Raw genomic sequence first — 12,443 nt, 5'->3', positions numbered from 1 at the left:
GGATGGATGGTCAGGCCCGCCTCCTTCACCAAGGAGAGGACCAGTTCCAGGTGTTGCAAATGCTCCTCCCACGTGGAGCTATATATGCAAATGTTATCCAGGTAGGCGGCAGCAAAGCCCTCAGTCCCTCTGAGGAGCCTGTCCATCAATCTCTGGAACGTTGCAGGCGCTCCGCGCAATCCAAAGGGGAGCACCATGAATTGGTAGTGGCTAAAAGGTGTCCTGAAGGCTGTCAGCTTCTTGCTGTCCTCAGCCAACGGCACTTGCCAATACCCTTTGCAAAGCTCAATGGTGGTCAAGTACTTGGCTTTGCCGAGGCGCTCGACCAAATCATCAACCCTCGGCATGGGGTAAGGGTTGAACTCGGACTGGCCGTTGACCTTCCTGCAGTCCAAGCAGAACCTCAGGTTGCCATCCTTCTTGGGGACAAGGATGATGGGGCTGCTCCACTCACGGGAGAATGGCTCGATCACCCCAGCTCCAGCATCATGTCCAACTCGTCCTTCAGCACGGGCAGCAGGCTCTCTGGAACCTGGTAGCATGGCTGTCTCACCGGCTGCTGATCTTTCAGGATTATGCGGTGCACCACCATCTCTGTCCGTCCCGGCCTCTCCACGAAGAGACCCTTGGGTAAGATGGCGGTCAGCTCCTGCTGATGGTCATTGGACAAGTGGCTCAAGTCCACTATAGAGCCTTCGCCCCAGCATGGTAGGTACTGCTCGCTGTGCTCCTCCTCTTCCTCAATGGCCCGGATGAACAGGGCAGACACCTCTGGCTGTTGCTCTTAATGCTCAGTCCACTTCTTCAGCATGTTCACGTGGTAGACTTGGTGCTTCTTACGATGGTGTGGCATGTGGATCTCGTATGTCACCGGTCCCATCTGCCTGGTAACAGTGTACCGCCCCTGTCACTTTGCTAGCAGTTTATTCTCAGAGCTGGGCAGCAGCAACAGGGCATTGTCACCAGCCTGGAAGCAGCGTGTTCTGGCAGAATGATCGTACCACGCCTTTTGTCTCTCTTGTGCCCTCTGCAGGTTCTCCTGTGCCAGGGCAGATGCAGCAGCAAGTTTCTCCCTCATCTTCAGCACATACGAGATGATGTTGTGATGATGTGCCAGCAGACATCTCACCCTCCCAAGTCTCTTTTAACACATCAAGGGGACCTCGAACCTGGTGTGCATACAGGAGCTCGAAGGGGGAAAATCCTGTTGACGCCTGGGGGACTTCTCTGTAGACAAAAAGCAAGTATGGTAGCCACTGGTCCCAGTCCTTGCCAGAGTCTTCCACAAACTTCCGAAGCATGTTGAGAAGGGTCTGGTTGAACCGTTCAACAAGTCCGTCGGTCTGTGGATGGTAAGGAGTGGTTCTGATATGCCTAATGCCTAAGATGTCATAAAGCTGCCTGAGGGTTTTACTCATAAAGTTGGGGCCCTGATCGGTAAGCACTTCACGGGGTATCCCTACTCTAGAGAAGAGCTGCAGCATAGCTGTTGCAACTCGCTTGGCTGTAACATCTCTCAGGGGGAAGGCTTCGGGGTATCTTGTGGCATAATCACATATTACCAGGATAAATCTATTCCCTGACTTGCTCTTTTCAAGGGGGCCTATTACATCAACAGCTATCCTCTCAAATGGTGTGTCAATAACAGGTAAGGGGATCAATGGGGCACGGGCAAAGGTTTTACCTCCTGACAGCTGACACTGAGGACAAGACTTACAAAATTCTTTAACATCAGAAAACAAACCTGGCCAGTAAAAATGTTTGCTTACTCTCTGTAATGTTTTCAAGTAGGCCAAGTGTCCAGCCCAGGGTATAGTGTGACCCAGTTCCAGCACTTGCCTACGATCAGTAGTGGGCACAGATAACCAAAAAATTAACTTCGATAACAGATAATCTGATAACTGAAAAGTTATCTTTGATAAAGATAAAACAATAAACCACCCAAAAACGTATCGGAAGTTACAAATAACCAATAACAGATAAATTCCAATATTATCTCTGGCACATTTACAACTACTAGTAAAACAAATTGAATAGCTTCTAGTAATATTAAAAGCAACAACAGGCCCAAACAATGAGACCACACTTATTTCTTTCAACATTATGCCCCTGCTGGAAGCTCTTGCTTACTACAGCGCTACCAGCACAGAGGCACCCCGAGAGCAACCATAAAGCCAGCTCTCTATCAATTACAATGCTCCAGTCAGGCGGAGGTCTTGAAAAATAAAGTCATGCTGAGTTATGGTTTTGATTTATAAATAACATTAATACCGATAGAATAACTCCATTAATGTCAATTCTGTCATTTGTACAAAGTTAAATATAACATATATCTTTTAATGTTGAATAATGCACTAATTCTGAGGTTTTCTAACAAACAGACAGATCGCAAAGGATTCTGGGTAAAAGTGCCTCTGCTAAACACTGACTGGTTCAGTCATTCATTATGTAAACCAACACGTTAATGTGACATCTGTCGTAAGTTGGTGTTTAAAGATAAATGTGCTTTTGTAAAATATTCCATTTTTTTATTTGTAAAAACAGGCATTTTTACGGAGCCCTGCAAGTGTCATCGCAAAATGTTTTGCATGTGGAGAGAATGTGTGCACGTTTTATGATGTTGTAAAACATGCTTTACACTGTGCGAGATGATTTTTCATGCAGGAATTTTTTGGACCGAGTTTCAGGTTAATCGTGCATCCTGCATCATGTAGTGTACATGGAGTATCAAGCTGCGGTCAACATCTGATGACCACCTCCTGATCGCCGATCGTATGGTCGAATGAGAATCAAACCTGTTTGATGTATTATTGTGGTTGGCCGTCATGAGGGTTTCCTGCTGCTGAAAGTTACAAGCATCCAAAATGATATTATTATTATTATTATTATTATTATTATTATTATTATTATTATTATTATTATTATTTTGCTGTTGTTTTGTTTTGTTTTTAAACTTCATTTGTAAAAAAAAAAAAAAAAAAAAAAGCCATTTGCGAAGCCAAAAAGTTGATTTGACAATCATCTGATATAACCGGGGTCAAAATAAATAGAACACTGCCATCTGCTGGTTCCCAGATGTTTAGTACTTAGGGCAAATACTGCCATGAACACTACTTGGCCAATAGATGGCAGTAGAGGCCTTGAAAACAAAATTCCAGATAATCCCTGTCTGCTACATTTAAAATGCGTGGAATTTAACAAACGCAAATATGAAACCAACGTCTATAAACACAGAGAATATATTCAAGAGAGTTTTAGGCACTAGAGTTTAATGCTGTTGTCCGTGGAGCCTGAACAGAGTGTCTGAAATGCATTTGTCCTGTCGTGACGTACTGAGATTACATCATCGTACCCATAATGCACGGCGGGGCAGAGCATGTGCTCACAAAACCTTAAAAATTAGCACATTACTTTAAACTAAAACATATATCTGATATTTTCACTTTCTAAAACTTCAGACATGACAGTAATTTTAAATAACTTTTGTGCGTCACGACCGATTCGCTGTTCGAGCGAGACAAAGAACGCCTCCGTTTCGGCATGTCAGAGGACAAGTTCGGACATGCCCAGCTCTCCACAATTTCTTTTATAACTCAATCGATTGGTAAGTATTGAAAGCCGAGATAGGCATGTCGCAACTTGTCCTCTAACACGCCGAAACGGAGGCGTTCTTTGTCTCTCTCGAACAGCGAATCGATCGTTACGCACGAAGCCTCTGCGCGGCTTTCCACGACAAAATCTCTTGTTAAAAGTGAAATCTGCCGGAAAATGGTTGATGTCCAGCTCTTGTGATAACCAGAGAAAGTGCACACGACGGTCCCACCTCCACACAGCCATCTGTTTAGAAATCCGGTGGTTCGTGCCTATCGTCACGGCTCAGAGCGCGGCGCACCAAGCGCCATTGTGGGCCGTCCTTAAAGCTGTAGTAATAGTCCTTATTCTCTGTGAAGTCCGTAAAATTTTCACCGAAAGCCAGATATATTTTTAGAATGGTTTCCAGGTGCCAGTCTCTAACAGCTTCTGAAAAAATTCTGATGAAAAAAAAAACCCAAATCATTCCGCCATTTCCAGACAATGAAAATCCAACGACGGGGCGGGACCACTCCTTCCACAAGGCGTGCTCACAGGCGAATGATGTCACCGACAGGCGTGGAAAAACTCACGCATGCGCACGAGGGTTCAAGCTTGTCTGACGTGAAAACACATGAATCAAATCCATATAGTTTAAAAAAATAAATAAAAAGGTACGATACTTTATGGACAGACCTCGTAACACTGGAAGATCCTGGCCTAGCAACACAGGATATGGCAACTTAGACACTAGTCTTACCCTTAGCAAGTATGTCTGTCCCTGCACTCTGACATACACAACGGCTGTGTCATGCTCACTTTTACCTCCATGTACACAAAAGATGGTCAGCTTGTCATTGCAGCTGCGGAACTCTAGGGGCATTAGGTCAGCCTGCACTAGACCAACACCGAGGTAGTTTTGTGCCGCGCCATGAGCGGCACGGTGGCGCGTCCCTCCGCTTCTTTTTCCATGAAAAAAACTCCTGTAATGATGGAATGTGCCGATAAAGTGCTGACGTCCACATCTTCTGCCTTTTTGTGAAAGTCAGACGAGGTCCCGGATCAACAAAGCTTTCACGTTGGAAATGATCTGGTTGTTCCAGCGGGGTGTCAGCCTGTCGATGGGGGCTGGGAGCGGGCCACGCTCTCAGCAGTTGTGGGCCGTCCTTAAAGGGGCAGTAACACCCTGTAATCTGTTTAATCCCCATAAAATCGTTCCTGAAAGCCATATTAATTTTTCGAATGGTGTCCACCTGGAGGTCTCTCACAGTTTCTGGAAAAAAAATTGATGCAGCAAAGCTCCAAATCGTTCAGACATTTATTCGCAATAAAAAATAGACGAGAGGGGTGGACCACACCTCACTCCAAGCCTGCTCACAGGCGAATGACGCAACCGATAGGCATGAAAAAACTCACGCATGCGCACGAAGGTTCAAGCTTGTCTGACGCAATCACACGTGATTCAAATCCATATGGTTTTTGAAAAAAATAATAAGGTTGGATACTTTTCTAACAGACCTCGTACATAAACACCCAACACAATTTCCTTTAACCAAAAACCCCTTCTAAGCATAATAAAATGGAATATAAACATCACCAGATAAAAACACCCCTGTCTAAAATAGTTTGCTCCGCCAAACCGCGGGAACCCCTGTATTTACATTGAATGGAACATTCACTCGGTTTGCCCCAAACAAGGAAGTACCTGCATGCTGGTGACTTTGGTGAGTAAGCTTAAACTGTTACAGAAATGGTTTACAAGTGTTTTAAGGATCACTAAAACAGATGAAATTTGATAATGAATGATGGTATAAGATGCGCGTTTTGAAACGTGGTGGAATTAAACACATTGCAACATAAGAAATGTCAGTAGGCCTTTCCCTGCGCTCTTAGTCACAATGCTAGGTAAAAGTTATGGCAAATGGTGATTAATGATGGTGAATAATAAACCAGGGAAATGAAAACAGTACATACGGATAGATGAAGAGTGAACCACAGTCGGTGTCAGTGCAGCATAGTTGTTAAATGCTGGCTAATTGCTGCCTGCACACCATTGACTGCGTAAGCATCACAGCTCAGTCTGTGACAAGATCCATTCAGCTCCGAGCCTGACATATGCAATGACGTGCTACTGTGCACTATGGAGAGGCATGGCTGCCCGTGGTCTATAGAGATGTGATAGAGACAATATTTCACATTATTTACGTCACCCATGGGAAGGAATGGACAAATATCTGTAAGGTCTACTGTGGATATAACAGCCTCTTCAGATTTGCGGCGGCATGCATACAGTAGTGCATGGTGCTTTCGGTTTGATAGCCACTGTTCACATTCACTGTACATGATAATAATTCATAATTACGATCATGATGAAGCATGCCACATACATTTCAAGAGTTCCTTTGCACTCCAGGGAGGGGGGGCATGATTATACTTGTCACGTGCAGGTCCTACCGGCAGGCTTTGCCGTCCCAGGTCCATCTCGAGGTTCCCTCGTATGCACTCAAATCATTTCAGATCCTGTTTTGCCGCCATCAGAATATGTAAATTGTGGTCAGATGGTCCTCAGATTGCACATCGACCGCCATTGGATAGGTGTCCCATCTTGACAGCACCCAGAGGGTTTTGAACATGCGCATCACACTCATCACTGCCGGCCAGTTTTGACCAACTGTGGGGACTCTCACAGATGACTGTCAGAATGTTTTGGAATTGAAACCCGACACTTTTCGGATGTACGCTGATTCGTCACCCTGACGGCATTCTGCGTGATTCTGGCTATGTGTGATGGGGGTAAAAGAAATATACTCAACAAAAATATAAACGCAACACTTTTGGTTTTGCTCCCATTTTGTATGAGATTAACTCGAAGATCTAAAACTTTTTCCACATACACAATATCACCATTTCCCTCAAATATTGTTCACAAACCAGTCTAAATCTGTGATAGTGAGCACTTCTCCTTTGCTGAGATAATCCATCCCACCTCACAGGTGTGCCATATCAAGATGCTGATTAGACACCATGATTAGTGCACAGGTGTGCCTTAGACTGCCCACAATAAAAGGCCACTCTGAAAGGTGCAGTTTTGTTTTACTGGGGGGGGATACCAGTCAGTATCTGGTGTGACCACCATTTGCCTCATGCAGTGCAACACATCTCCTTCGCATCATCCGTGAAGAGAACACCTCTCCAACGTGCCAAACGGCAGCGAATGTGAGCATTTGCCCACTCAAATCGGTTACGACGACGAACTGGAGTCAGGTCGAGACCCAGATGAGGACGACGAGCATGCAGATGAGCTTCCCTGAGACAGTTTCTGACAGTTTGTGCAGAAATTCTTTGGTTATGCAAACCGATTGCTCCAGCAGCTGTCCGAGTGGCTGGTCTCAGACGATCTTGGAGGTGAACATGCTGGATGTGGAGGTCCTGGGCTGGTGTGGTTACACGTGGTCTGCGGTTGTGAGGCTGGTTGGATGTACTGCCAAATTCTCTGAAACGCCTTTGGAGACGGCTTATGGTAGAGAAATGAACATTCAATACACGAGCAACAGCTCTGGTTGACATTCCTGCTGTCAGCATGCCAATTGCACGCTCCCTCAAATCTTGCGACATCTGTGGCATTGTGCTGCGTGATAAAACTGCACCTTTCAGAGTGGCCTTTTATTGTGGGCAGTCTAAGGCACACCTGTGCACTAATCATGGTGTCTAATCAGCATCTTGATATGGCACACCTGTGAGGTGGGATGGATTATCTCAGCAAAGGAGATGTGCTCACTATCACAGATTTAGACTGGTTTGTGAACAATATTTGAGAGAAATGGTGATATTGTATATGTGGAAAAAGTTTTAGATCTTTGAGTTCATCTCATACAAAATGGGAGCAAAACCAAAAGTGTTGCGTTTATATTTAAATAATTTTAAAAAAAATCCATGTATCCAGTGTTCTTCCTCTTCCGTTACCCCAAATATGTACCCATTCACCATTTTTCATTGTAATGGTTTTGGCATTTGTAAAGTTTATAAAAATGTTGAGAAAAGCCTGAGCAAGTAATTTTATATTTATAAAAAAGCCCTGTTATTCAGGTCTGTATCATTATTGAAAGTGTTAGCTAAAACAGATGGTCACCTCACTGAGCCTGGTCTACTTAAGGTTTCTTTCAATAATCAAAAAACACCTGTGGGAGTTTTCACTTACCACTGTTGCCGATGTGCTTGGTCATAGGTGGGTAAGGTTATACCTTGCCATGTGAAATGCCTTGGGGTGATTTATATTATGATTTGGCCCATATGGATACACTGAATTGAAACTTTTTTGGCCCATGCAGGCTTCATGAAAAATTAGCTTACCAATTTGGCAGACATTAATCAAATCGAGGTAGATGTTGGTCAGTTCTTAGGCACATTAAACAAATGTGGTTAAATAAAAAAAACAAATGTGTTTTTGAGTACTTATTGTCATCAACCCCCAAATATATTGTCTTCTTTGTTGGCCCATACGGTACAGCCCAACCAAGTTTGATGAAAAGCAGTTTTGAGTAGTCTTGGTAGTTATGGTCTTGGTCTCAGTTTCTTAATCCTGCTTTCACTGACTCTGTGTTTCCTGTGTTCGTTGGTGTTTATTGGAAAGCCCACACCTTTGTCCTGCATGGTGCGTCACACTGCCTTTAGCATCATTCTCACTGTGCATTTCATGCATTCTGGGAAAGACTCTTGTGGTTTTAGCTACATTCAGGGCCACCAGGCCAAAGGGCCGCATTATGAAGTGGCTGGGACCCAAGCAGCAGAAGGCCATTATCTTCAGCAGTACTTTAGTTCAGGTGGTAATCTGTGCTGCGTGGCTCATTGATGCTCCTCCTTTTCCAATCCGAAACACACAGTATGAACAATCAAAGATCATACTGGAGTGTAGTGTGGGCTCAAATGTTGCCTTCTGGTGCATTCTAGGATATATTGGCCTCCAAGCCTGTCTGTGCTTCATATTGGCCTTTCTGGCCCGTAGGTTACCTGGAAACTCCAACGAGGCAAAAATTCATCACTTTCAGCATGCTGATCTTCTGTGCTGTATGGCTGGCATTCATCCCTGCTTATATCAGCTCTCCTGGAAATTATGCTGATGCAGTAGAGTCTTTTTCAATTCTGACTTTCAGCTTAGGCCTGGTGTTCTGCCTGTTTGCTCCCAAGTGTTACATTATTGTACTGAAGCCAGAACAAAATACTAAACAGCACCTGATAGGAAAAGACAGACATAACAATGTATACAGTAAAACTCGAACATAATGGATTAAGGTGGACCAGTGAATCAAAATCCGGTACATGTATAAAATGGACAAAATCTATTATATGTATAAATGGACAAAATCCATTATATTATGTAAAGGATTTGTTTCAGTTAAGAGGCACAAAATGAGCTACAGGGAATCCTGAATCAAGACCTGCCTAATTTAATGACCGGGTCAAAAATCCCTCTGAAAAAAATAAAGGCCTGCCTTAAATAAGTGGCAGGCATTATGTCCATTAAAAAGATTAAAGTTGGGGGGGTCACGTGACCAAGATGGTCGCTTAGCAGAGAAGCTCCGAAACTATGCTTCATTTTTCTTGAAAACCCTTACAAACTACCAATGCCTTCTCGAGATTTTACGTGGTGTGGACATGCCAAAACCTCCAGCTGGGGAGCCATGTGATCTATTCACTCGTACATGTAGCAAAAGCACCAAATTAACAACTTTGCAAACTTCAAGCACCCCGAGTACAACGGCTAATGCTAACATGGTTAGCATGGAAGAAGTCATGGAGGAGCTCAAACTACTGCGGTCAGACTTCAGTACAAGATTTGATGGCATCGACCAAAAGCTTACGGGTGTGACTGATACCCTTACAACACTAGAAGGTAAAGTTGCGGAGATGAAACAAGAAGTAGTGGATAATATGGCCCGCATTGAACAAGTAGAGGAACGCATTGAGCAGGCAGAGGACCGCATCAATGAGACTGAAACAGTGCAAGGGGAAACAACAGCAGCACTACAATCTACTCTCAAATGAATCACTGCTTTAGAGGCCAAAACAGACGACTTGGAGAATTGAGGAAGAAAGAAATGCTACCTGTGTGGCTGGGCTTACCACCGCAACGCACGTTTACACTGGAACGAGTTCATCGTACGCTGGGGTCTGCCAAACCAAACCAACAGAGAGCTGTCCTGATACGGTTTTTAAAGTTCCAAGAAAAGGAGTTTGTCTACTGGGAAGCGAGGAAGAGGGAGATTAAACATGACGGGCTGAAAATCACATTTGTTCAAGATCTCTCTGCGGAAACTCTTCACGTGCAGAAGGGGTTTCAACCTGTGATACAGCGATTTGTGGACATTAACGCTTTTCGTGGATTCCAGTACAATCTTTGTAAACTCCGGATTCTGCATAATGGCAAGATTCATCTGTTTACATCGCCCCAGCAGGCAGAAGATTTCTATAAAGGCCTCCCAAAAGAACTTCCTGACTAAGGACAAGTGTAAACTGAGAAGATGGTAATATTAAAGAGAAGTTTTTGGACGTTATTAAGGAATGTTGGGCTGTAAATTTTGGTAAGAATTCATACCAATATTTTATTTGTTTTTTGTTTTTGACAATCATTCCCAGTTCAAAAACTTTAGAGTGTAAATTAAAACACTCACATGTATTTAAAAGGAGGTGTGGATAGTAATTGAAAATATTATTTTAATCGGAAAAGAAGGGTAGATAATCATAATTCTTGATAGCATGGTTCGGAAATGTTGTTGGGGGTCATGTTGACTAATTGCTCCTCAGTTTTATGGATCAATGTCCTTGCAACTCTTCATGTTCTAAGGGGAGGGGGAAGCACCTCACTGGTTTTGGTGCAAGTGTTCAGTGAGGGAAAGGGTACTAGGTTGAATGAGTGTGTGTGTGTGTATGTAAAACATGACCCATTTTGTTTTGTTTTTCTTAATATTCGAGTTAAATTAAACTTATAGAAAGGAACAATCAAAGTGAATTCGAGGTTATAATCACAAGTTGGAATGTCAGGGGAATGAGGAAACTGATAAAACTAAAACAAGTACTAAATAGGATAAAATATTTTAAATCTGAAATATTATTTCTACAAGAGTCACATCTAACCACAACTGATATGCACACTAAAAGATGGCAGGGCCAAGTGTTTCACGCTCCTTTTACAAGTCATGCTAGAGGGGTTGTTATAATACACAAATCAATACCATTCCAAAAATCAAAACTTATCACAGACTCAGGGGGGAGATTCATTATTGTCCAGGGGAATATTTTATCACAAAAAATAAATTTTATAAATGTGTATGGGCCTAATGAGGATTCACCATCTTTCTTCGAAAAATTATTTTTGAATATTTCTAACTTAGAAGGTCTGTATGTTATGAGAGGAGATTTTAACTGTACCTCGGATCCAGTAAAGGATAGATCATCTCAAAAGGATACTACACATGGCAAAACTAGAAAGCTATTTAATCAATATATTCATGAATTTAGGATATGTGACATATGGAGGAGTCTTAATCCAGACAGCAGACAATATTCTTGTTTCTCAAGTATACATAAAACCCACTCTTGTATTGATTATTTTTTAATCTCAATAGAACTACAGTCAAAGGTAAAAGAATGTTGGTACAGCAGCATTGTGTTAAGTGACCATGCACCAATCTCAATGAAGATTCAATTTGGTAAAATGGAAAGATGTCCAAAGAGATGGAGACTCCAAACTTATTTGTTAAGAGACTCAGATGGGAAGCTTTTAAGGCTTATATAAGAGGAGAGATTATTGGTTACACAAGTAACCAAGGCAAAAAACACAATCAAGAACTCATATTGATGGAGTGCCAAATTAAGGAATTAGAAAATATTCTGAAACCAACAACCCAGAAAAATTACAGACACTACAGGTTATGAGAGCTAAATATGACAAAATAACAACAGACAAAATTGCTAAAAGTTTGATGTGGACGAAACAGGCATTTTATGACCAAGGAGAAAAGGCAGGCAAATTATTGGCCTGGAGAATAAAAAACAACAAGCTGACAGATCCATTATAAGCATAAAATCAACTACAGGGAAATTAACCACTGATCCTAAAGAGATAAATGAAAGCTTTAGGTCATTTTATAAATTATTGTATCAATCAGAATGTAATTCAACTGAGGAAGTCCAAAATAAATTTGCAACAAATTACAGTTTCAAACATTATCAGAAGAAGACAGGGCAATACTTAACAGCCCACTCACAGTTCATGATATAGGAGAAGCCATAGGGGAATTGAATAGTGGCAAAACACCCGGACCGGATGGGTTACCTGTTGAATTTTATAAAACATTTAAGAACAAGTTGACACAGCCTCTCCTTAATATGTATAGAGAATCTCTTGATTTAGGTGTCCTTCTGGACACACTGAGATTAGCTACAATTACATTAATTCTGAAACCAAACAAACCATCCACAGAATGCTCGTCATATAGAGGAATTAGTCTCATGAGCTGTGATACGAAAATATTATGTAAGGCTTTATCCAAAGATTAGAAAATTTCATTAAAAAGAGACAAGGATACCATAACATTAGGTGGGTTTTAAATATTTTATATGAAAAACAGGATACAAGAGACACTGCAATGCTAGCTGTGGATGCAAGTCCAGCATTTGACAGAATAGAATGGCAGTATCTTATGGAACTGCTTCAAAGGTACGGTCTAGGAGAAACATTTATACAATGGATTCAGTTGTTGTATACAAATCCCACTGCACAAATTTTAACCAATAATAATATCTCTAAATATTTAATCTAGAACGCTGAACCAGACAAGGGTGCCCTTTGTCCCCTTTGCTTTTCACATTAGCCT

General features: G+C 42.3%; 1 protein-coding gene across 1 annotated transcript; it reads left to right on the top strand.

Moving 5' to 3' along the window:
- The first annotated feature begins 4,412 nt into the window (after positions 1-4,412).
- Positions 4,413-8,850, top strand: LOC117508977 (vomeronasal type-2 receptor 26-like). The gene is given in 4 exon segments (XM_034168803.1): positions 4,413-4,456; positions 8,140-8,244; positions 8,246-8,603; positions 8,605-8,850. Coding segments are annotated over 4 exon segments (753 nt in total).
- The last annotated feature ends 3,593 nt before the right edge of the window (positions 8,851-12,443 follow it).

This window comes from Thalassophryne amazonica, chromosome 4 (assembly GCF_902500255.1).
Source record: "Thalassophryne amazonica chromosome 4, fThaAma1.1, whole genome shotgun sequence".
Lineage (NCBI taxonomy): Eukaryota > Metazoa > Chordata > Actinopteri > Batrachoidiformes > Batrachoididae > Thalassophryne > Thalassophryne amazonica.
This window is presented reverse-complemented; position numbering and strand designations above follow the sequence as displayed.